The sequence below is a fragment of the Cydia pomonella genome, chromosome 8, assembly GCF_033807575.1.
Source record: "Cydia pomonella isolate Wapato2018A chromosome 8, ilCydPomo1, whole genome shotgun sequence".
In the NCBI taxonomy this organism is placed as follows: domain Eukaryota; kingdom Metazoa; phylum Arthropoda; class Insecta; order Lepidoptera; family Tortricidae; genus Cydia; species Cydia pomonella.
In genome coordinates this window covers 7,462,017-7,489,231 of record NC_084710.1, presented here as the reverse complement: position 1 = coordinate 7,489,231, position 27,215 = coordinate 7,462,017, and the positions used below count along the sequence as shown (strand labels likewise).

Genomic DNA, 27,215 nt, shown 5'->3' with positions numbered 1-27,215 from the left:
AACTCTGACAATTTTAACAATTTGATTTATACCTATAAAATTAAAATCTTATAGAAAAAGATAAATATTATTAAGACCACCTTAAAAAACTTATTAAGTAATTCAATATGTCAGTTTACAGGCTCTCTTGGAAGGAAAACAAACCACAAACATATTTATTTAAGAACACAAATTCTTACGTATTACGTATCTTACGTGAATTGATTGTAATGGAGAGGTAAGTTTAAGAAAAAAACGTGCTTTTTATTTTGACATCCAAAACAGATGGCGCTCTACTGCGTCATATGTTTTGCAGCCACTAAATTGTCAAACGTTAACTTTTGACAATCGGAGTTACCGAAAAATGTACGGAGCTGAGCAGCGCCATCTCGTTTACCAGTCAAATTCGAAGCACGAAATTGTGTTAGATCTTACGTTTCTTACTCAATCAATGTATCTTTGATCTTAGCTCATTGTAATTTCATAAAAGAGTTACGGCCTGCAACAGTAATAGTTGCAGATGCGAGATTATAATTCTAGTCCTATCCCTACAATAGTCAATTTAAAAGAATAGCAAATAAAGAAAAGTTATAAAAATTCAATTTACTTGCCTTTAAAACATACGGCCCTATTCGAAGAATGACTAATACACGTTTAAGATCTTAAAAAGATCTTTAAAAGTTCGATACTCAAACGATGTCAAAATTGACGTTTATTTCGATTCCGCTGTGATCCCAGTAAGATCTATCTACGATATTTCTAACGTCAAAGTGACATTGGTTGCCCGAAACGAGCTGCTTCTGTCAATTACACCACATACAAACAATATCTAAATGAAAACTTATCTAAACCAGAACTTATCGTTATCGTGTCTCATTCTTCGGATCGAGCCGATAGCCAGGGTTACACTAGGGGACAGATGTTACGCGACATGTGTCGGCGACAAGTCATGCAGAGTCGAGCGATTCTAGTTGACATACCGTAAAACGCTGCAACTTTGCCTGGATTTTGACGTTTTTTTCTTATATCTGTGAACCTATTTTTCATTATGAGTTTCATGAGTATTAGTCGGAAAACATACCCTATGCCTTACCAGATAAGACTCAAATATCATTACCTAATCATACTGTATTTCCGATTTACAAGCAATCAAAGTGGCAGGCAAAGTTGTAGGCCTAAGACGTAACTTTGCCTAGACGGATATCTCCATAAATAATGTGTTGCTATTTGCAATAATATTTACTCTTGTACATGAGACATTATGCTTGTCCCTGACAGTCAAATTATGGCCATAAGCTTAATACTTTTTTTTTCACATGCAATAGGTAAAGTTGTAGCAGGTTCCACAAACTTTCTATACAAAAATATCGTTAACTGTAGGGTTGTGCCAAAAAAATATTATTATTAAAAAATCTATTTATATTGTTAGTTACAAAATAATTAACAAACAAATGTAATATAATGTTGTTTGATTTCTTTTTCTTTTAGTATTTAATAATTTGAACTTATTTTAATTTTTTTATTACAAGTACATTGCAGATACACTATTTTGCTAATTTTCAATGCATTATTATAGTGTAAAGTTCTATTTCATTTTAAAGTTTTAATCACCCATCACCTTTGAACTCCAATTGTAATCGACCTGACACCTGACAACCCAGATTTCGATAAGAAAGATAACTGCAAGACAAAACAAATGAGCCTAAACACAGTGGGTTTATTATGTGTAGTTTAGAAGTTGCTATTTTCGGTCTCCATCATCAGACCATCTCGATGGTACCATAAACATTGCATTGTCACCCAAGTTACATAAGTATGTCAAACACCTCAATTGGTCGCTAATAAGTGGTTGAAAATTGATTGTAAACATACAACATAATTATAATACAATAAATATACAACAGATTGCAATAAGTTTTTTTTTTATAATTTTTTTCATTTTAATACCCATAAGTTTTTTTTTGTTAACGTCAGTTTATTATTGCATTGTCAGCAGATCTACATAGGTACCCACACAGAAAGTCGGTGAAAATCGACTTGCAAAATTTGACTTAAACAAACAAACATTGCAAGTTAATAAAAAGCTTGTAATAAATATACTCATTTAAGCAGTTTAGGCAAGCTTATTTTTACTCTTTTCTGTACATTTATAAAATTCAGCTAGTGACAGCCCTAGACCCAGGCAAAATTGTGTCATTCAAGTTTCCAAAACACTGCCCAATATTGCCTAGTACGTTATAATGCTGAAATCATGTCCTTTTCTTGAAAATATTAAACTTACGGGAAATAGACAGTCTTTACTTACCCTGGGACGTTACCACTTCTCAAAAAACACCTTTTTCGTAGATAAAAATTCAAAAGTTGCGAGACACTAAAAAAATGTTGCTACTCACGCCGACTTATGATACGTAACTGGCGGAGCAACAATGGAGTTACCATTGTAAAAAAATTAAATATGTGTTGCCAGAATAATGAAAATTACTATCAAATGGTAAAAAACAAGAAAAAACTAAGCAAATTCGAGAGATCGTAATTGAAATGAAATAGGCAAAATTGAGCTTAAATGGCAAAGTTGCAGCATTTTACGGTACCTAGCTGCCTTTCTGATTCAGATTTTATACAGTCGTTATAAATAATAAATAAATAATTTTTAGGAGGCATCAAAAATAGTATTTTTTTTACTATAATACCTCAATAAGTAATGAAAATTGTTAAGTAGTAGTGCGAATAGGTAATTCGCAACTCGTGTCGATTTAAAACACTCCCTTCGGTCGTATTTTAATTTATCGCCACTTGTTTCGAATTTTCTATTTTTCGCACTTGTATATTAATGTACTATTATAGTTGAGTAGCCCATACATGAAAAGTACGCAATAATAGATTGGTATACGAAATTTTAATTCAACATTATAGCCTACGAGTAATAAAAATAATTTAAATATACTCATTTCGTGAGAGATTATCGTTAAACGCTAGGGACTGATGGCATAACTCGTAATATGATTTATGAAGAGATGACCTAATACTGAATGATTACTTGGCACCATAAACAATTAATAACTGGTAGACGCTGGTCCCGGCCTCCGGGTCCAAATTGACGTAGTCATCCATGAAATCTTCCCATTTGTCCTTCAAGCTGTCGAAGGGATTCAGGCATTTCATTAGCACTGGAACAAAAAACAGCCTTAATAGTTAGCTCAGTCGAAATAAGGCAAAGCTCGCTAGAACAGTCCCGTGATATGTTATTAGAAGGTCCTGTTTTTAAATTCAAATCATTAGATATTTGGAGACCTCCAGGAACCACCGCTATCTTGGAAACTTAATTACGATTGTGTTATAAAACTAACGATCTAGCATTGTCATTATAAATTTTAATTTTATACTTAATTTTAAATTAATTTTAACATGAGTGGCGCCCCTTTACAGTGTCAATTTAGTTTAGTTTAGTTTTAATTTAATAATAATAACTTTGTATGCACTATGGGTACTGACTGCCTGAAATAAAAGCCTTTCATTTATTTATTTATATAACTAAATAAATAAATAAATAAATATTATAGGACATTATTACACAAATTGACTAAGTCCCACAGTAAGCTCAATAAGGCTTGTGTTGTGTGTGATTTATTTTATTTTCACAATAAAATATCAATCAAAACTCACAAGCACCCTACAACTATAACTAAAACCAAGTATAATTAAAATAACTCTTCTTCTTCCTAGCGTTGTCCCGGCACATTGCCACGGCTCATGGGAGCCTGGGGTCCGCTTGATAACTAATCCCAAGATTTGGCGTAGGCACTAGTTTTTACGAAAGCGACTGCCATCTGACCTTCCAACCCAGAGGGTTAAATTAGGCCTTGTTGGGATTAGTCCGGTCTTTTCTTCCTTCAAATACGCTTGTGTACGGAATTCTGCATATAATTTAATCAAAATATTGTCGGAATTAAAATATAAAGGTTCGTAATAATACGGGTGGGTCCCTTTGATCCGGGGTTCAGACTTTAGTCCAAGCCTATAATACTGTCTAGACAGCCTATCATTAGAAAAAAGATCAGATTCCAGGTAAGTTATTATTTTAATGACGACTTGGAATAAGTGGAAGTTATTTCATAGGTAATTATGCTTGCTACGAAAGCATAATTACCTATGTTATTAAAAGTTCGAAGATTGTAACAGTACTTCAATGTACAAAGGTAATGAAAGTTTTTACTGTGACCGTATAATAGTTATTTGTTTTACAAGGGGGCAAAGTTGTTGTTTAACCGCTCGTGCTAATATTGATACCCGAGCAAGCGAATGATTCCAAAATTCTTGGAATCTTTCGCTTGTGTGTAGTGGAATCTTGAGCGTTGCGAGGGTTTCAATGCATGAGGGTTAAACAAACTTTGCCTCCGACTGAAACACAAAATTTTTCACCACACCAACACGAGGAAACTACTAACTATGAAATACCAAAAAATTCAAATGAAATCAAATCCAAATGAACATAATAAAATATAATCATTCAAAATCATCATTTAAAAGTCAATTCCACCAGCTAACATAAGGAAACAACTCAAAATTTGCATCTGATTACTTTGCCCTATATGTGGATAAAATGCAACTTTCTCGTTCGTTTTTGAACAATCAAGAGGGCCTTTACCAGTTGGTGTGGTAAAAAAATGTTTACAAGGTGAGTATAGGTTTAAAGTGACATGGTTCATAGTTAAAATCAAAACGCAACGGGAAAGCAAGGATGTTAGTAAATTATACTTTTTGAAGTAAATGGTCAATAGAGTCAGACCAAGCTAAACAATTTTGGTAGCTCAGAGGGTGCAAGTGTTATTTTAAACGTCAAACTTCAATTAAATTATGACGTTTACTTAACACCCCACGCGCTCTGGTATCAGTCAGGTGTCAAACTTGGGACCGTTACTTTTCGTGCTGTTGGTCAACGATCTGCCTGTGAAAGTGCATCACTGCACATTGATGATATTTTCTGATGATGTGAAGTTGATTAAACCGATGCAAAGCCAAAGGGATTGTGAGGAGCTGCAGCGGAACATAGAAGCGGTCCATCGTTGAAGTGATGAAAACAAACTCTATTTCAATGCCAGTAAATGTGAAATGATGTCATCCACACAAGTCCGTGCACCTCAAATATTTCACTACAATATTGGCGGCGCCGACATATCGCGCTCGGTGCAGTACGCGATTTAGGAGTTCTGTTTGACTCAGATATCACATTTCGCGAACATGTTCAGACCTTGGCTAAAACTGCGTACAAGACTGGGTTTTGTTCTGCATAATTCCGTACCTTTGACTGTAGAAGCCACACGCATGTTGTATGCGGCACTCGTACGCAGCATACTCGAAACGAATGCAGTGGTGTGGAGTCCACATGAAAGTAAATATATCCTTATGTTGGAGCAAGTTCAAAAGTCGTATCTCAGGGCATTATACAAAAATATACACACATATTATCCGTACATGTACTCTGCAGGGACATCTAGGGCACGACCTGCTACAGTTACTCTCTTTGGCGAAAATCTCGATCGGTGTTATTAGAAACACAATAGATAGCGTAGCCCTTATCCAGGCCTACATGCGATCATTTGTGCCTGACCAGAGGGCCTACCGCGAACCACGTTCGACGTGTCGCCTCTCTCTCGCACTTGTAAATTCGTACGTAAGTGTGACAGGGCGGCAACACGTCGAACTTGGTTCACGGTAGGTCCTCAGTACACTCGTGCGCGGCGTCATCGTCATCCACTGTTAGCGGAGGGGCTGCGCGCACGCTCTGTTCAACTCCGTGCTCGAGGCAAACCCGGAGTGTGATTTGTTTGTGAGTGCAATCGGACGGCTGATGACTGAGTGTAAGATAGTGATAGAGCGAGAGATGCCTGTAAGTAGTATTATATAATGTAGTATGTAAATACTTTTGTACTCAATATATAAGTATTACTGTCTCCCAATTTGTGTCGCTGTGGCTCTAGCTTTTAAGGTACAATTGTAAACTTAAATAAACAATAAACACTTGCGCAGTCTGGGCTATCAAAATCGCTGACAACTTAGCTTGGTCTCACTCTAGCTTTGAATGAACAGGAAGTTCACTGTAACTTTGAACTGTTCCGCACGTAACGTTGATATTTGTTGTTAGTACCGTTTGCGTTGGCTGCAGCTTCTAGTCGTTAGTTACTCCTTGAATCGTAACCACAAGTCTCTTCACATCACGCGAAACTTAGGCACTTTTCTCATGACTATATCCGAAAAAAACTATCTGTTATTTTATGTAATTCTTTTTCTTAATCCTTAACTTACCTCGTTGTATATTAAATTGTCTGTTTTGGAAAATTAGCGCCGACACTAAAGACGTACAGACTCACTCAGACAAAAATTAGGCACTACTATGATTAGTACAATTTACGATGTTTTTTTAGCGTAAAACGTGTGGTAAATGTAATAATATTAATACCTCATATATACTTATGCAATGAGTAAAAATATTGCGTACGGAATATTAAGATTCATGAAACTCATTTGTATGAGCCGGGGCTCACACGCCTCATCCATTGATTCCCATTGGCTACAAATTCCCCATTTTTTTATAGATTGTATTTACCTGTGAAGAAAAATGTTTTATATTATTTAAGAAGTTTTACTCACGTTTAAAGTCATCCACACCATGAACATAATTAAAGGTTTTGTGGTGCGATGTTACATCAATGTCTCGGAAACCAACACGTTGCATTATTCTAATTATTTCGTTTTCTGGTTCCTAAAACAAACAGAATATTTTAAAAAAAGTTGATTTTACAAAACAATTACAATTAGGCCGGAGTCGTTTTCACCCGCCGCCCGCGGTGATAACTAAACAAACAAAACAAAGAAGACATGGCGTCAAACGTGAAATATTTAAGTGCCGTTGAGTTGTTCTGGCCTTTATCAGGAGTTCCACTTCATTTGATTTGATTGACTATTAGTGTAAGATTTATTTCACAGATATTACATAATTATAACAATAAACTATAAATAAACTTAATAATAATAAAAAAGGCTACAAATAAACTTAAAGTTGATTTGATTTGTTGGTGAAAATACAAAAAATACTAATACCCTAATACTAAGATTTGAGGAGTTCCGTCGAATCGTCATCAGAATTAGATTTTGAAAAATCTGTAAGTGAAACTTTCAATTTAAAAAAAAAACCTTCCAAATCAGTTGAGAAATTACTAATGAGATGTTGTGAGTTTTTAGAAAATAATAACACACACACATAATCACGTATGTAACGCATTAATCTTATTAGATATACTATACTTGCCTGTGAATCATGGTACGGCGACATAAACTTAGTGGCAAGATTTTCAAGATCAGCGCTCCATTTTGGTGTGCGGGAAAGTTTGCGGTAATTTTCATACGGTTTAAAATATCCCAGGAAAATTAACAGACAGTTACCGCCTACCGCCAAAAGGTTGTACACATTGGAAAATGCAGCCCTGTAAATAAATGATTATGGCTTTACATAAGAATTAGCAACTAAAATATTTTTATAGTTTTTAGTCTATTTTGTTGTATCTTTTCTTTTGTAAACGTTTCGGTAATAAGGGTGTAGCCATGTATCCTGCGCAATAAATACACTAAGTTTTTGTGAAAAATGCAATTTTGGACACACGCTTTGCTTTTGCACATCACGACCCTAAAATATTCAAGTCATACGAGTCAAAATTTGAAAGGTACTGATAGCTTCTAAATCCACTGCTCACCTCCTGGCTCGTCAGATAAACTCGATAGTACCAAACATTGACATGAGATCGTCAGAGGGTTATATAATTGAACGTTCTAATCTGGATCGATGTTTAAATATTGTAAACGAACCGATATACCTTTAATAATAATAAAAATAATTCAGCCTATATAAATTCCACTGCTGGCCACAGGCCTCCTCTCAACCCAATGCGGGTTGGAGACTTCACATACACCTTTAAATTTTTCGCGGATGTATGCAGGCTTCCTCACAATCTTTTTCTTCAATATCAAATGATATCTACCTTTGTCAATCCGTAATTATTTTAATTCAAATAAAATATGTTAGATTCTGCTTATGTAGAATGTTAAGCAGTTTTCTCATATGTTCTTACCATTTTTTATACCTTTTATCGATCCAGGCTAATAGTTTATCAAAAAAGTAATGAGTATACTTTAAAAATACTTACTCTTGCATATTCACCCAATGAAATGTGTAGGACGAGATCACATGGTCAAAACTTTCAACTAGTTCTTTAGGTATCTTTTTCTCAATGTCAAGTTTTATGAACTGAACGTGTTCACTCGCATAATGTTTTGTTGCAAAATTCACACAGTATTGACTCTTGTCACTACCAATTATATTGAAGAAGTTTGTCGGTATATACTTTTTCCAAACGTTCATAGTGACACTTCCATCGCCACATCCTATGTCGATAATTCGTGCGTTAGTTTCTTTCCATTTAAATGGCCTTTCTTGTAGCGCGAACTTAACATCTCTGATTGGCATTTGGTGGAGTTTTTGATATGCTTTTAAGTCATGCATTCTTGCTTGAGTGAGGATTGGGGTGTTTAAGTAACTTAAAACTAGCAATTATTAATGAAAAAAGCAATGGACTGTTCAGTGTTCACAGCGCTCTTTCTTGACCAAATATGAACTTCCGTCAAGCTGATCCGTATTTATGTATTTATTCGACGGAATACCGTGAGTAATTGACCGATTACTGCACTTATTATTAATCGGTCCATTCCAAATACAATTATGTGCAATCGAGTACAAGAATAAAGCTCGCATATTGAGCTTAAGTACATTCAATAAATAAATAGGACAAGCGTAAATAGGACTAGTTGTCAGATCATTTCGTCTTGCTATTAATATATAAATAAATAAATAAATATTATAAGACATTATTACACAAATTGACTAAGTCCCACAGTAAGCTCAATAAGGCTTGTGTTGAGGGTACTTAGACAACGCGTGGCGTTCATGTGAGCACACGAACGCCAAAAAAGGAGTTGAAGCAGTCGCCGTGGCCGGAAACGGTCAGGAGCATGTATGTATATACTTAGACAACGATATATATAATATATAAATATTTATACATACTTAAATACATAGAAAACACCCATGACTCAGGAACAAATATCCATGCTCATCACACAAATACATGCCCTTACCAGGATTTGAACCCGGGACCATCAGCTTCGTAGGCAGGGTCACTACCCACTAGGCCAAACCGGTCCTAATACTAGAACTCGCGTTGGGCCTATAACTATATAGAATAGATTCATAAATACATATCTATTTAATTTTGACGCGACTTAATAAAAAAATGTAGAAATTCAAGATGGCTGCCGTTTTAGTCAATTTTGATGAAGGATTTATCTTAAAGGGCCTTTGAGATCCTCATACTTACATCAATTTTCATTATGATCGGAACATAAATGAAGAAATTCAAGATGGCGGCAGAGGACTTTTGACATTTGCGGCAGTAATGCAGTCAGCAGTAATATTGCAGTCGGCAGCTGTATAGCAGCACGACATAACTGCCTTACTGTTGCAAATGTCAAAATCGATGTCTCTGCGAGGATTTTTCATATGCGGCATAACAAAATGCATATATGCAGCCGGCAGTATTGTCGTGATGAAATACTGCTGCAGTCAACTGCATTACTGCAGAAAATGTTAAATACATAGGTCATTTACCTTAAGAACTCGTGTACTGGTTTGATAAGTAATAAAAAAATAAAAATCTGTGCGTGATTTATTTGCTGGCAGTTTAAAGATCAAGTACCTGGGCGACCGAGCATTGCTCGGTTATAACTATTTATTGTAATATGGTGGTGTATAGGTGATAATCTTATCTACATTTTTTTACTACATTAAACTTGTCTAAAACAATAAAAATTAAAAAAAATATATAAAAACTTGAACTTATAAAAAAAAAGTTAGTCATCGGGCGAGATTCGAACCCGTAACACTCGTTTGGCAGTCCGCGTCTTAACCCGCTGGACCAGACGGCCAGTGGCCGGCAATACGAAATTAGCGATCATATTCTGCGTCGAAAGAAAAACGCATGAAAACTCGAAAACACGCGTTTTTCCCAAACATAAGACTAATCTAGATCGATTGTTTACCCCCAAAAACCCCCATATACCAAATTTCAGCAAAATCGTGAGAGCCGTTTCCGAGATCCCGGAAATATATATACAAGAATTGCTCGTTTAAAGGTATAAGATATATATATTTATGTAATGTATGTATGTGTCTTTATGTATTTAAGTAGTTTATAATTAATTTATGTGTCTTAGGACTCTAATTCTTTCAATAACAATTTCTTTTAGTTTTAAACGCATCGCCTACAATCTTTTCTGCTTTGCCCTAAGGTTGACTGGTAGAGAATGCCTCATGGCATTAAGTTCGCCTTTTGTACATTAAGTTTTTCTTTTGTGAAATAAAGTTTTAAATAAATAAATATAAAGGCGTAGAGATGTTACGACCCCATCGCAAACGCAAGGCAGCTTGTAGTGAACTGATGGGAAGTAGTGATTTCACGTACCCGAGTGTTGCTGGGGGAGTACTATCGCCCGAAAAAAAAGGTGTATATTATATTTCCAAAATTACTTTCCTCATCACGGACATTGGAGTGGTCATTTTTACTTACTTCTAAAACAGGGAACTCCAAAATCTGTCTAAATTGCCTGTTGTTTTCGTGAAAGCGTGTATCCTAAATCGCATTTTTAGGGTTCCGTACCCAAAGGGCCAAACGGGACCCTATTACTGAGACTTCGCTGTCCGTCCGTCCGTCCGTCCGTCTGTCACCAGGCTGTATCTCATGAACCGTGATAGCTAGATAGTTGAAATTTTCACAGATGATGTATTTGTGTTGCCGCTATAATAACAAATACTAAAAACAGAATAAAATAAATATTTAAAGGGGGCTCCCATACAATAAATATAATTTTTTTGCCGTTTTTATAAATAATGGTACGGAACCCTTCGTGCGCGAGTCCGACTCGCACTTGCCCGGTTTTTACATTAAAATTTAAGTCACTTTCATTATTCATACTCACCCTTATCTAATAATTTCACTCTGAAATGCTTTTATTTAAGTATGAAATAGTTAAATTAGACATAAAATGTACCTTATTATTATTATAATTATTACAATCTTATAGCTCTAACTACATTTTACAGATAATTGGTTTTATTTAATGAAAAAAAAATCCCAGTTTATCTCTAATATAACCGCTGCAGGGCAGAACATATTACAATTTAGGTTTAGGATTTTGAAAGAGCTGCAGGTGATATTTATATTTACAATGGTCTAAAAAATTTTAAGTTTTTACTTTTCAGTGGGCTTGAAGAGCCAAAATAGTAGCTTAGTAAGGCTTCGCTTATTTTAGTTTAGAAACTTGCAACCTGCAAGTCTGTTAGTCACAAGTCTAGACTTTCTACTTTTTTCTTTTTTTTTTAATACTACGTCGGTGGCAAACAAGCATACGGCCTGCCTGATGGTAAGCAGTCTCCGTAGCCTATGTACACCTGCAACTCCAGAGGAGTTACATGCGCGTTGCCGACCCTAACCCCACCCCCCTCGTTGAGCTCTGGCAACCTTACTCACCGGCAGGAACACAACACTACCTGGAAGGAAAGGCTGCGCTTTTTTATATACTACGTCGATGGCAATCAAGCATACGGCCCGCCTGATGGTAAGCAGTGTCCGTAGCCTATGTACGCCTGCAACTCCAGAGGAGTTACATGCGCGTTGTCGACCCTAACCTCACCCCCCTCGTTGAGGTCTGGCAACCTTACTCACCGGCAGGAACACAACACTATGAGTAGGGTCAAGTGTTATTTGGCTGCGGTTTTCTGTAAGGTGCAGGTACTTCCCCAGTTGGGTTCTGCTCTAGATCTGGAATGACATCTGCTGTGCTGTGCCCTACCACACAAGGCGAGATGACATTCACATTGCCCATACCTCTCTTTTGGACGTAGTTTAAGGACATACCCGGGTCTTTATTCTTATCGTGATAATATCATTGATTTAATAAGCCCTTGAGTTATCGTTCACTTGCATTTGTATCTGATGTTTCGGATGTTGGCCGGTTGTTTTGATAACGACTGTTGTTGTTGAATGACACACGTTTGACATCAAGTTGTGTACATTGGGCTGCAGTGCTACACGTGCAATGTCAGATGGTATCGCACACCATCAATACAATGATCACATTATCATAGACTAATCGCATGCAAACAATGAAATTGTATATATGAAGCGCTTGCCTTACGAATCTGAAACTAGTTTTAAACTCTTACGATTTTTCGGGTTAAAGAAATTTTATTTGTCTCAAAAGAAATTTAAATATCCAATAAATCTATTATGTATGAAGGTATATTGTTATTGTAAAGCTTTTTATTGAGATATGTCGATACATACAAACATTTTATAGGCAACTGAGCGTTAATAGTAATGCAAAATATATATTATTTGTTATTAGAACAGTAATAACAAGACGAAAAAAAAAAACCGTTGACATAAGTTACTTAACAGGTAATAATCTCTTGCGATATTTTAAATCCAAAGTGCGCGTTTCTCAGACATATGACGGCTAGGTTCCTTTGTTATCAAGGTTCGAGGTGTTAAAGTGTTGCCGTTTGCCAGTGCCGGATTTAAATGGCTGAAATATTATCTAATGCATATGTTTTTCGTTTGTTTTTGAAAAGGGTGAAGCTTTGTGTATTCTTAATATTTGGTGGTAAAAAATTATTCACATGCGCGCTCCCTAATTTGTTATATTTTTTGTACCAAATTTTTTTGTTTGTATAAATCGTACGGATAACTTATTTGCACTACGAAGGATTTTTTTAGCGCTTTCCTTAAGCGGGCCACTCACACACCTGCCGCAGGGACAATATTGGAATTGGACCCTTAATTGCCTCCTTAATAGTGATGTGTGTAGGGAAGCAGGGGCAATTTTTAGATTGGGCCTGCAGCAGGGCGGCAGGGGCGCAAGACCTTCCTAGCTCCCTAGATTGTATCTACCGCCCTACTAGGTTGCTACATGTGTAGTACGATTGGGGCAATTCCAGTCAGTTCATTGGCGACTACTGAACCAAACGGAGGTCACTTGTCACAATGAATAAAGAACGTGAAATTTGGACACGGTAAGTGCACGGTAGCACAGAAAGTGCCAAGGCGATACCAATCCTTTGGTGCTTTGATAACACAGGAGTCATTCTCGTCGACGTGCGTTCAGCGGGACTATCACTTACACACTGAGTGGTAGGCTAGTGTGTAGAAAACAGCCTAAAATTGCTCCGACCGCCGTGCGACCGGTATTGCCCCTGCGGCAGGTGTGTGAGTGGCCCGCTTTATTTGTTTTGAATGTGGTTTAACAGTGCACGGTTTTATTAAGGATTGACGCACTAATAAGTAAGTTACATTAGGTACTAATAAGTATAATTATCTTATACGTATAACATGTCTAAATAAATCATGTCTAGCACTTGCACGGGAGAATTATGTGATGACGTCTCAATAGTGCGAGGACACACATTTCATAAGTCGATGTCGATAAAAAACACTATGTACTGGACCACCGTTATGAAATTCAGAAATTTATAGTTGACAACAAAATTAAAATGAACTTTTTCTATTTTTTTATATTTTATGTATATTTCATAATATACAATTAACATTTTGCCTAATTTTTCCGTTTGAAAACCCCTTCGACTTGGTGATAAAATCTATTTTAGCCAACTAAAGGAGCGTTCTATATCTATTGCAGTAATCGGGGCAAATTTAAATAATTCATTGTGGTTATGAATTACTTTTGTACTACGCAATTCCACTTCTTTTCCAGATATCAAATTATTAAGATTTTTTAAAGTTGAAACGCCAACGTTTTTCTTCAACACATTCTGATATTTATTGTGAATAAATTTACCTTGAGGATATAAACGTAATCTTGACAAGTGCACTTTTTAACCTGATTTACTTGAGTCAATGTCAGATAGCGGTTGTTTGTAATTGCGATAAGCAAATATGATATCATAGAGGTTTGTAAGTTACGAGAAAAGTATCTATTTAGAACTGTCACTCTTATTTTACTATTACAATCATTCCCGTGAGTATGATTATATTGTATGTAATTAGTTAACTGAAATAATATATAATGTAAGCCTGATGTAATATTGCGTAACAACGTAAGTTTGATCAATAAATTTCTGATAAAAAAATTGATCGCATGGATGTCGATAGAACAGTCGATATTTAATTAAACACTAGGAAAAGTGCATTGTTGCTCCCGTCATCCGGGCCTTGCATTACGCCTCGGCTTTACAAATTCTTGCTCACAATTTTTTTTAATAGATAGGTATTTTAGTATACTTAGTTTTAATTCTCGACATATATTTTTATCACTGTCAATACTAAGGGTTTATTCTACCAAGTCTTTGTTAATGTTTACCTCTTGAAGTTTAAGAATTTTATGACGAATAATGATAATGTACTATTATTTGTTTCCCTAAATTGCATTTAAATAGATAAACTATAGAAATATGAACATTGTACGAGTTAACGTTGCTGTTAAACCCAGCGAATTGGCTTGTGCCTTTCAAAACCCATCGGTGAAGGCAACCCTGAATGACGACCAAGCGCTCCAATTGTGTTTTGTCACCACTAATCGGAACGGGAATTTATACAACGCCGTATTTAAGTGCCCGCCTGCCACCTGGAGAGCCATCATGGAACAAGGAAGGCTCAATATTGAACATCAGCGTGTACACGCTACGGAGCACTCTCCATTTCGGCAGTGTCTCAGTTGCTTGCAGTTTGGACATACCCGGGTCCATTGCAAGGCAACAATCAAACCGTGTTCTCACTGTGCGGATCAAACGCATACATACAAAAACTGCCCCAATCGCAATACAATAGCCAAGTGCTACAACTGCACCTGCATCTGTAATCACAATCAAAAATTTAACAAACAGCAGGATACCAACTACACCGCCGTAAGTCACACCTGCCCCAGATTCATCGCAGCGAAATCCAACATTGAGAGTAGAATCTCCTATGACTAATTAGTACACATATTATTATTAAAATTTCAAATTTCAGATCTTTACAATCCATAGATTTTGTTAGTTTATCTAAGCTACGTACCTAATAACTAGTGTTAGTATTTACTAATTACAACTAAACTAAACTAAAAAGTAACAAAACAACGTACAGGTCGCCCAGTCACAACTACCAGGTGCCTCCATATTCGACAGTCGCATCTATCGGATAATACTTTCAGAAAGCTGTTGGGACTGCTTCTCGCTCGTTGCATTAAAGATGCTGAGCGCTTACGCAAGATGGCATGGAGCCCGTCTGTGCGCGCCTCTGCAAACATCATCGAGGCGCTACAGAACCATGACAGCCCCATCAGCATTCTGAAAGCATTATTATACTGAACTCTGAGAGCGTTTGCGGAACGCTGGGTGTACCTAATCCACAGGCTGCTCGTGTAGAATGTCTGACTGTAGGCTTTAAAAAGCGTTATTTTAACCTTGTCTGTATACAGCGAGCGAACCTGCGTGCAAGCATATTCCCACGAACCGCCAACGCTCTCCGTTCTCTCTCCATGTCCATGTCATCTCTTAGGTCATCGGTGACAATATGACCGAGATACTTAAAATGGTACACTCTTTTGATTTCTTTATCATCTAGCTTGACAGAAGGAACATCCTCAGGAATTATTCTACCCGCTTTAAAGATCATTAGCTCGCTCTTGGAGGGGTAATACACAATATTAAGCTAATACACAATAAACATATATTAAATACGCATCTTTCAACTTCTCAATAATAAATAATTTCTTCACATTTAATTTTTGTAATTCTATTATCATAAATTAAACCAAAGCACTGGGCATATGGCCGTCCGTATCACAGCGGGGACCCATAAGTACTATAAGTAATATCATAAGTACTATCATAACAGTAAAAACTTCGGTATTTCGATGTCAAATCTGTCATCGTATAAATAATAACAACTTTTCAAAAGTCACTACAGCCTCAGGGTCGCCCGTATCCTTATCGAGGGCCCTGAGGCCAAACATGACACTATTTAACTTCTTTAAAAAAACCTGTTTGTTATGATGCACCCTCTAATTAAATAGACTACGCAGGTATCAATCACGTTGTTTTTTCAAATAGTTTTATCGAGTGCTCCCATACCGTCTACTTACTTTAACCGACCACCTATCTCCATCAATTGTCTCTGTAAAAACAAGCTTTCTATTCTTAAAAATAAGGCTTCATTTTCAAAGTGGTTTGAAGAAGATATATGCAGTTGAGATAGTTAGCAGGCAATATTGGATTCAATCCATCTGTCAGCAGCTGATTGGACGGTTGTCTGTCCCCCGTACTGACATATATTCGATACTCCAACAATTTACCATCCTATTGGATTTTGAAACATTTCCGGAATTCAAATTGCAACGGGTGTCCTTAAATTTGAGATTTGGGCCATGGTTCGGTGATTTTATCTTCATATAAGGAAACGTGGCGAGGGATCAGATATCAAATTTAAATTTAGTTTGATGCTGACATCATAAGCAGTCAACGCTTCATAAACCTATTCATTTATTTAGAGATTCAACGGATAGTTGTTTGGCCGCATATTGGATACCTGGCCGTCGGCCTAATATTCGGTATCCATTTCAATTTGAATCTACTTAGATTGTTTGAAACATTTTTAGTGTAATAATTCACAAATATTACAATAATAAAACAATTGGACGTAGCGACGCTGCGCGCTACCCTTCCTCTCAATAATTTCAAACATCTTCGCAACTGCCTGTTATTTTATTTCTAGAACCTACTAAATGCATGGGTTAAGTAGGTAGTAAAAATGTTAACCATTTTCGTGTGCAAACGTTGCAAAATTTATTTGCGTAATTATTAGTCGTATTGGAACATTATTTATGTATATAACAATTTAGTGTAATTACTATACAAGGAGAAAACAGGCTATTTATTATAACGAGTTAAGATTGCTCTAGCAATTACTCAGAATGTCAAATGTCCCTTAGATAATTGCCGTGTGCTGCTACATAATCAATATAATCATAATACTGTCATATGTATATAATACTTGCTACATTTGCTCTAACATAAAATATGCTAACTTCTAAGCAGGTCGGTAACGGTATTTAATTACCACGTAATTGACAACGTGTTTATACCAAGCAGCGGTGTCAGCCTGTCACGTTCTAACAAGTATGTAAGTGCGAAAGTGACGGGCATACTGACAAGCGATAAAAATAGGACCATGCTGCCACCACTGGTTTGCAGTGACCTTACTTATGACGCATGAGAAAAAGGTCACTAGTGTATGTAGGTACCTACATAATATACTTGTAGGAGTTGTAGGTAACTATTTTGTGTCCAAAACAGAAAACCTACTATTTTCACTGAATTTTATCTAGATGAGCGTCTAGATAACAGTAGACTCAGTCGCTCTATCATATTATTTATTTTGCGATTTAACGTGTGATTACCAAGCACTCCGGCAATGCTAAAAATAGGTAGGCACTGGGATCGCGGTTCATTCACCTTTCGTCTGTGTGTGATAAGGATCCTTAACGAATTTTTGGTAATTTTTTTAAATTTTTCTCGTGAACGATTTTTCTGTTCTATACGGCAAAGGTAACCCACACATTCACAGACACATCACAGACAGACAGACACACAGACAGACAGGGAACATTCAGAGGAATAGTTATCAAATAAATTTTTTGTAAAAAATGTAGTATTGTAAAAAAATTACATTTTAGTTTTGTAGGTAGTTTAGTTTTATTATTTTTATTTCCAATTAAGTATTCCGAGTACTCAGTTTTAATAATATTAAAAAAATATGTTTTTTTGTTTCGTATTTTCTAATATTTTGTGTTAATTTATTGTCTGTTCTTCAGTGTGTCGTTGGCGTACGTGTCGCCATTGACTCTTAGTTTTAAGAGGAGAGGGGACGGCCACTTCTTTATACAAACGAAATATTTTTGCACAATATGATGTATATTAACCATAGCTATGCCCCTATGTTTCACTTTATTAGATTTTTTTATTATTGTAAGGGTTAGGAGCGAAAAACAGATTTCACATAGTTTAATACTCCTAACACCTATAATAAATAACAATAAAACATTTGAGAAATATCAAATGCAGGGGCATATTTTTGGTTGATATACAACCAACTGTATCAAAATATTTTTAATAATGTTAATATACAGAGAGGAAAATGAGGACTACGTTTGTATGAAAAGGCAATTTCGCGCGGGTCCTCCACTTTCGTCTTAAGTGAGGTCGCCACTGAAGACCAGCGTCACGGATTGCCGCGGCATTATGCTGAGCGGGGGTCCTACTTTAGCGTCCGATGCTTTTTAGGGTTCCGTAGCCAAATGGCAAAAAACGGAACCCTTATAGATTCGTCATGTCCGTCTGTCCGATTATGTCACAGCCACTTTTAACCGAAACTATAATAACTATACTGTTCAAACTTGGTAGGTAGATGTATTCTATTAACCGTATTAAGGTTTTCACACAAAAATAGAAAAAAACAATAACTGAAACTCAAAAAATTTTTTTCATCAAACCCAATACGTGTGGGGTATTTAATATCATTTTTTTCTAAACTGAATAGTTTGCGCGAGAGACACTTCCAAAGTGATAAAATTTGTGTCCCCCCCCCCTGTAACTTCTAAAATAACAGAATGATAAAACTAAAAAAAATATATGATATACATTACCACACAAACTTCCACCCAAAATTGGTTTTAACGAAATCTAGTATGTAGTTTTTTTTATACATCGTAAAATTAAAAAAAAAATTTTTTTTCATCAAACCCACACGTGTGAGGTATCTGTGGATAGGTCTTCAAAAATGATATTACCTACGCCTAATTATGAAGAAAAGGAGGTAAAATATTTTTTTTTGTCACTGCACCCACTTTGACCCGTTTCAGATTTGCCCTATGGTTGACTGATAGCACGGTGTTGACACGCAATAGGGTATTCGACTGTATTAAAAATAAATTATTTCACAACATGCATGAAATAAAGCACCAGGTAATTATTATAAAAACATAGATAGTATAATAAATAGGATAGAAATATAAAAAAAGTAGGTGAGTTGACCGTGACGTCATTGTGTAATATTTCATATGAATTTGTTCATATGCTTGATTTGTTGATGAAAATACTAAGATCACTATATACATGCCTTTAACAGTTGAGGAGTTACCTCGATTCCTCAGGAACCCCATCGTCAGAACTCGAACTTGACAAAAAAAAATCTTGAAAATCTAATTTGCTTAACAAACACAGCGAAGAGGACAAAACGTGAACTATGCGTCGTTGATGAATTCCATTCTGATCATAATCAGCAGTTCCACTGCATCAAATGTCACTTGTTTAAATGTAAATGCTTGATTTGTAAAAGAAAATACAAAAATCACTCTATGTATGCTTTTAACATTTTAGGAGTTCCCTGGATTCCTCATACATTTTACCATCAGATCTCTAGGTTGACAAAAAATTGTCTTGAAAACCTAATTTGCCTAACAAACATAACGAAGACGACAAATCGCCAAGCGGGAACTATGCGTCGTTGAAGAGTTATATTCTGATCAGCATCAGCAGTTCCACTGCATCAAATGTCACTTGTTTAAATGTAAATGCTTGATTTGTTAAAGAAAATACAAAAATCACTCTATGTATGCCTTTAACATTTGAGGAGTTCCCTCGATTCCTCATGGGTCCCATCATCAGAACTGAGTTTTGACAAAAACGGAACCAATCTGTATATATACAAATTCAATAAAAGAACAATTTTTAAAATCGGTTCAGAAATGACGGAGTTTTGAAGTAACAAATATTAAAAAAAAAAACAAAAGAAAAACATACAACCGAATTGATAACCTCCTCATTTTGAAGTCGGTTAAAAATGACCTTACCTGATGTGTGTGGCGCTAGAAATCTAAATATAATATATGGATACCCATATTGTCATTGAATGTCTCAGATAAGAGTTTTCAAGTTCGAATATTTATAGAATCATTCACACTTTACATTCTTAAACAACTATTAATATTTGATAAATACTGGACTAACCTCAGTGCAATTTGAGCTTCCGAGGCGATTATACTAAGAAAAATATAATAAGTACATACCTTTTATAATAACGCAGCCATGCAGAATCCAACAGCATATCAAGAAGTCAACAATATGCAAATAAGAGATCTTGAAGTTATATTAAGAGAACATCAATTTAAATGGAAACAGAGAAACGCAAGAATTATGGACATCGGTTGCGGCGATGGAAGCGCTACTATAGGTCTTTGGAAAAAGTATATTCCGGAGAGCTTTATGACGATAGTCGGAAGTGACAAAAGTCAGGCATGTATAAAGTTTGCGAAGAAGAATTACGAGACTGAAGAAGTTAAATTCATGACGCTTGATATAGAAGAGGAGATACCTAATGAACTGAAAGGATGTTTTGACCACGTGGTCTCAAACTACGTGTTTCATTGGGTGCAACAGCAAGAGTAAGTAGAATAGTTATTTATTTCACAAGGGGGCAAAGTTGTTGTTTAACCCCTTGTGCTAATATTGATACCCGTTTGAGCTTTGCGAGAATTTGAAGGACGTAAGTTAAACAAACTTTGCTACCGAGTGAAACAACATTTTTCAACTCACCAACACGAGGAACATACGAGCTAAAAATATTTATTAAATTCTACCAGTCAACATAAGGAATCGACTTAAAACTTAATCCTACTAATTCTCCACTCTTGTGGATAAAATGAAACTTTCTCACTAGTCTTTGAAGAATAAACAGAGCCGTTACGAGCGGGTGTGGCGAAAACCAAATTTTATTTTTTAGAAAGCCACTTACTTACTCCTTAGTTAAGGCACATTTTTTAGATCTTAGTTTATTTTAATTTCTATATATACTTATGTATTTATTATTGCAAAAATGCAAAGATATTCTTATCAATGTCGTTTATGTTTATTTAAATAGCTAATGATGAAGATTATTTTAAGAAACGACTCTTTGATTCTTAGTTAAGTTACTAAAAACTTGAAAAATGGTTTATTTCATATTTAATTAAATGCGAGTTTTTTTTTTACAGAAAAGGCTTCTCAAACATATACAACATGCTGACAAAAGACGGAAAATGCCTGCTAATATTCCTCGGGAATTGCAACATTTACGAAAATTATCGCACACTTTCACGCACTACAAAATGGCATTCCTATCTTAAAGATGTCAAGACCAAATTTATCTCTCCATATCATGATTCTCAGGCAAGTAGCAACATACATAATCGATAGTAACTTTATCCCTTTTCAATAAGTTTCAGAAATAGTTAACTGTACATAGTGTGAGTTGTATAGGGAAAATTCTGTGAACTATTGTTTTTGTACCATGCGCACCTTAGTTATGTAATATAAGATTCACTATTGTTTTCTTTTTAGGATCCAGAAACCGAAATTAGATGTTTGATGAGGAAAATTGGTTTCCGAGATATTAATGTCAATGTGCAAAATCTTTCGTTTGGTTTTGTACGCGGAATAGACGAATTCAGAGGTAAATATGTTTTACTTAATAGTGCAGTTATTTCATTCGATACTGGGTTTGTTATATTTAAATTATCAGTTTAGGTGCCTTTAGATCCATGAACATATATTGAAACCAACTGTCTATACAGTATGTCTATACCTATGTCCAGCTCTTGACCACCTTTACACAACGTTCATAAATCTCAGTAGGTACATTGTAAATATAAGTCCATTATTCTGTTAGAGCATCACTGGCAAATGCAGGTTATTTTTGTACATATTTTCTGTAAATATTGTAGTCTACAATTTTTTACTGTTCCAGACATGATGAAATGTCTGAATCCCTTCGACGGACTGGAGGACAAATGGGATGATTTTACGGACGACTATGTTCAGCTAGACCCAAATGCGGGCACAATCATATATCAGCTGTTGGTTGTTTCTGGGACAAAATGAGTAATATTAATAGTGTGTTTCTACACGATGTTATTGAACCTATCGAGGTTATAAATAAAAATTGTTTATTTGTCAAAAAGTGTATATAATTTTTTTGCCATACAAAGCTAGGCCTGTGTCGTGCTCAGCTGTGACAAATACCACTTCTTAATTTTATTAGATACTACCCTTGCTACTGGTTGGAATTAGCCAAGGTATTACAACTTCTTGTTCAAAATGTTTCAACATAAGGTAAGACGAACATTATTTTGCTCGGGGCAAGACAGTATGAGAATTCCATACAAGTGTTTGTCTTGTCCCGGTGATAGTCTTACCTTACCTTACCTTAGCAGTTTATGTGACTGCTACACAATAAAAGGCATTAAAATACGAGCGTGGATTTATGAAACGAATGTAATGTAATAATGACCCTATTAGCGAACAGAATTTCATGTTCCCTAAAACTTACAGATGCGTCAACCGAAAATAACGTAAAAACAAAGTTTTTCAAAAAGAAATCTATAAACTGAAAAGGATGTAATTTTTTGAATTGTAGTTGATAAAATATGCGTTTTATTACTGAAATCTCATGTACGTAGGAACATATCTCTACATATTAGAGGTATAAACAGACGTTAAGGTCTTGGTAAGTAAAATGGATCCCATCAAAAACATTTTCATGTAAAATGTTGCCAAGACGACTCCTAACTTCTGTTGCTTGGACTCAATTTGTGATCTGTATCTATGTCATTTAAACTCTATAATGAATTAAAGTTGGTTAGCATCCATACGGTGACGGTTTTTATTTCAATTATTTTAATTTACTGTGTTTGGTTTAGTTTAGTATTTGCCGTTTGATCTAACGCGTGAGAATATTTGGGTTTATTTCTTAATGCTTCCGCCCAGGAAAGGATTTAGTGTAACGGCCTATTACTATCCCAAAGGCTTGCTCATTCCTGCTATTTCCGCGATGAGGTACCTAATAGGGCCCTATTAGACCCGCGAGCAAATCTCGCAGTGTTGTAGGGATGTCAGTCTTCTTTATTTATGTTTCAAAATTTAAGCTCCTGCTTGCAACGGTTTAGATTTTGCATTGTCTGCTATTATATAAGTAATGTACTTTACTGCATTGCATTGTTAGATAAGTGTTTAATTTTATTCTTATCTAACAAGAACACTATTAATAATATTCGATACAGAGTAGACTATCATCAGTCCGTTTAGAGCTGTCGAAGTGATTCAGTGAAAAATATATCTAACAATAAGACCATCAAATAATAGAGCATTCATACTATAACAAGGTAACAATGCAGGATCCACAAAGATATCAACAAGTAAACAATTTGCAAAACAGAGATCTTGAAGACATATTAAAAGAATATCCATTAGAATGGAAACAGAAAAACGCAAGAATCATGGACATCGGTTGTGGCGATGGAAGCGCCACTACATGTCTTTGGACAAAGTATATACCGGAGAAATTTATGACGATAATCGGAAGTGACAAAAGTCAAGCATGTGTAAATTTTGCAAAAGCAAATTACGAGAATGAAAGAATTAAGTTTATAACTCTTAATATAGAAGATGAGATACCTAGTGAACTGAAAGGATGCTTTGACCACGTGGTCTCAAACTATATGTTCATGTGGGTGCAGCAGCAAGAGTAAGTCGAAGTAATTATTTACCCTTTTTTATTGTAGATGTAGATAAGCATTTCTATGAATTCTATTAAGTAATCGTATGCATTTAATTTTTTTTAATTCTTATTTGTTATTTCTAAATAACCTATTTTAATTTACTAGTGAGTTCTTTATTTTTAGAGAAATAAAATGTTAAATTTTGTGATATTTGTAATCTATACGTGCAAAGTTTTATATAATTTTGTAAATATTATAATTTGTAGGAAACGGACTTCTTAGCCTTAATTCACTCATAGAAAAAATACAGAAACGTGTTTAATAAAGTTTATTAAATGAAATTATTTTTTATACAGGAAAGCTTTCTCTAATATATACAAAATGCTGGCAAAAGACGGTAACTGCCTGTTAATATTCCTTGCCACTTGCAACATTTACGATAATTATATTAAACTTTCGAGAACTTCAAAATGGAATCCCTATCTTAAAGATGTCAAGACCAAGTTTATATCACCATATCATGAATCTCAGGCAAGTACTAATAGCATCATACTTAAGTGATAGCAGCTTTATATCTTTGCAATTAGTTTCTCGTTAACTGCTTTCTTAGTGAATAATTCTCGGAACACGATAATTTCTTAATTAAAAAAAATCTTACGTTACTAATCGATCGACGCCATTTTTCATATCGACGCCATCAGACCTTTTGCTGCCACCGATCGTTCCAGTCGTTAGGACGTTTAATCCGTAATCAAATTAAATCTAGCCAACTAAAATTTCTATTTTTCCCATATTTTAGGTCATATAACAAAAAATCATTTACCGTTTTCTAAAATAATTGCCTCAATACACCTCACAATTTTTTCAAATTAGATCTAGAGGTTGATTCGAATTTAACATTTTGTTATGGTTTTGATATAACGTTAACGATCGTCTCGGTGATTCGAGAGACTCTCACGCACGACTTTCACTGCATTTCAAGCACCAATCAGCATGAGCGATCTTCAAGTTCATGAAAATGAAAAAGAAATCATAACCGTAACAAATTATTAAATCCTTATCGGGCTCCCGGACACTTTATAATATAAATTTTACAATTTTCTTTTTATAGGATCCAAAAACCGAAATTACAAGTTTGATGAAGAATATTGGTTTCAGAGATATTAATATACGAGTGCAAAATCGTTGGTTTGATTTTGTACGCGGTATAGAGGAATTCAAAGGTAAGTTTTTTATATCACGTCTGTGACAAACAAGCATACGGCCTGCCTGTTGGTAAGCAGTCATCGTAGCCTATGGACGCCTGTAACTCCAGAGATATTCCATGCGCGTTACCGACCCTTTAAAAACCTGTACACTCCTTTTTTGAAGAACCCCATACTGTAGACCCTCGGGAAAGCCTCGGCAGGGAGCTCATTCTACAGCCGGAGCGTCCGCGGGAGGAAATTCCTCTTAAACCGCACAGTGCGCGACCATTTAGGCTCTAGGGTATGAGGATGAACATCCTGCCAACGGCGAGCGGCGCGGTGACAAAAAGTGGCCGTTGACATCATGTGAAACAATTCTTCAGAGCACAGCCCTTGGTAGAAGCGGTAGAACACACACAAGGATGCAAAGTCTCTCCTTAGACTTAATAGTTCAATGCCGCTTGTGAGTTTGGGATCATCGACGATTCGTACAGCGCACCTTTGGCCTGAGTTGAAGGGTTCAAGCTGGCATCCAGGTGCTCCTGCCCAGTCACAGGGGCGACACTGGTTGCGATTTATATTTGAGTTTTTTGGATACAAGCTTGGACCCAGGTACGTCCTTAAACTACGTCCAAAAGAGAGGTATGGGCATTGCGAATGTCATCTCGCTTTGTGTGGTAGGGCACAGCTAGTGGATGTCATTCCAGATCTAGATCAGAGTCCAACTGGGGAAGTACCTTCACCTTATAGAAACCAGCAGCCAAATAACACTAGACCCTACTCATAGTGTTGTGATTCTGCCGGTGAGTAAGGTTGCCAGAGCTCAACGAGGGGGGGCGGGTTTAGGGTCGGCAACGAGCATGTAACTCCTCTGGAGTTGCAGGCGTACATAGGCTACGGACACTGCTTACCATCAGACGGGCCGTATGCTTGATTGCCACCGACGTAGTATATAAAAAAGCGCAGCCTTTCCTTCCAGGTAGCTACGGAATTGGACGTCACTGGAAATGTTGACACCAAGGATCCCAATACTCCCTGACATGGTAAGGGCTTTGCCTTGGAACTCTGGGACTGCAGTAAATGGGGTTTTCTTAGCGGTAAACGCGTAAACTTGTGTCTTGGTGGGGTTGAGTCGGAGTAAATTGTCCCGACCGATCCCACACAGAAACTCTGAATAGAATGCTCTCAATATCGGACACAAGCTTTTCACGGTTCAGCACTTTAGAATGAGGGATGTTGGCAAGACCTGTGTAATAGACATCCTCAATATCTACTTAAGTTGAATAGAGGGTGGTTTTTTAAGTAACAAACATTTTTTAAGTTTTGTAATATATGTTCCAGACATGATGAAATCCTTCAATCCGTTCGATGGTCTGGAGGACAAATGGGAAGAGTTCACGGAAGACTATGTTAAGCTAGATCCCAATGCAGGTACGTTTGTATATAAGCTGTTGGTTGTTTCAGGAAAAAAATAGTAAAATAAACACACGTTTAGTACCTCCAACCTGCTTTACTGTTATAACTTATGTTTATGTAAATAAAACGTTAACGCATCTACCTAAGCACATTTATGATACGAGCAAATATTTAGTTATATTCATATGTAAAGTAAAGTAAATATACTTTATTGCTCCACAAGAGAAAACAAATTCAAACAACAGATTACAATGTAAATAAAGGCAGCAACAGGCGGTCTTATCGCATATGCATAAATTTTCGTGTATAATCATGTCTAAAGCTAATATAAAAATGGTGATATTTGAATTAATGTAAGTTATTTTGTATTTCTAAATTATATGCTTATGAAAGACTAAGAAAAATATACGGTATTTTACTTGCAACATTAAGTAGTTGGAGAAGGACTACGAGTAGAAGAACGAAAGCGAAGTAGGTGTTTGTGAAGGATTAGTATAACATCATTAAATATTGATATTTTTTTTCCTTTTGTATTTCTTTCCATCAAAGATAAATGGCCTTATTCATAAACACATTACTGGCCTGAATTAGCTAGGAATCGTTTGTCTTATGTGTTTGTAAGATAGGGATAAAACATAATTTAACGTATTAAACTTAATGTATTAACCGTGGAGACTATACGTCTCTGTAATATTGTATAATATTCTTGATTTGGTACATACTAATTATGCATACTACTAATTATATAGCATTAGTTTATGAGACTGCTAGTTTAACAGTCCAGATGCGGTTTATTTATTTAGTATAAATTTTATTTTGACACTTGGAGACTCTTTACACCTCCAAATTTTATTAGTATTAGTAGTACTCTGATATTAGGGACCTTTTACATCTCCAGATTTAATGTATTTTTAACCATAGAGACATATTGTATTGTAGTAA

The 27,215-nt window shown here is 35.7% G+C and overlaps 3 protein-coding genes across 8 annotated transcripts; 2 read left to right on the top strand and 1 right to left on the bottom strand.

Moving 5' to 3' along the window:
* Nucleotides 1-2,694: 2,694 nt before the first annotated feature.
* Nucleotides 2,695-8,822, bottom strand: LOC133520453 (juvenile hormone acid O-methyltransferase-like). Its single transcript, XM_061854874.1, has 4 exons — nt 8,178-8,822; nt 7,286-7,460; nt 6,628-6,739; nt 2,695-3,146 (listed from the first exon to the last, which is right to left on the bottom strand). The coding sequence occupies exons 1-4, from the start codon at nt 8,531-8,533 to the stop codon at nt 3,013-3,015; spliced, it is 777 nt and encodes a 258-aa protein (XP_061710858.1). The 5' UTR covers nt 8,534-8,822; the 3' UTR covers nt 2,695-3,012.
* Nucleotides 5,744-22,193, top strand: LOC133520454 (juvenile hormone acid O-methyltransferase-like). 6 transcript variants are annotated; one of them, XM_061854879.1, is made up of 5 exons: nt 5,744-5,866; nt 20,223-20,580; nt 21,169-21,343; nt 21,515-21,626; nt 21,921-22,193. In XM_061854879.1, the coding sequence occupies exons 2-5, from the start codon at nt 20,225-20,227 to the stop codon at nt 22,052-22,054; spliced, it is 777 nt and encodes a 258-aa protein (XP_061710863.1). In that variant the 5' UTR covers nt 5,744-5,866; nt 20,223-20,224; the 3' UTR covers nt 22,055-22,193. The 6 variants fall into 6 exon arrangements, with proteins under 6 accessions (XP_061710863.1, XP_061710862.1, XP_061710865.1 ...); XM_061854878.1 differs by having other exon boundaries at nt 5,764-5,866; nt 19,517-20,580; XM_061854881.1 differs by having other exon boundaries at nt 5,824-5,965.
* A 900-nt stretch (nt 22,194-23,093) lies between these two features.
* LOC133520455 (juvenile hormone acid O-methyltransferase-like) lies at nt 23,094-26,798 on the top strand. Its single transcript, XM_061854882.1, has 4 exons — nt 23,094-23,696; nt 24,027-24,201; nt 24,782-24,893; nt 26,199-26,798. Exons 1-4 carry the CDS (start codon nt 23,341-23,343, stop codon nt 26,330-26,332), a joined length of 777 nt encoding a protein of 258 aa, XP_061710866.1. The 5' UTR covers nt 23,094-23,340; the 3' UTR covers nt 26,333-26,798.
* The last annotated feature ends 417 nt before the right edge of the window (nt 26,799-27,215 follow it).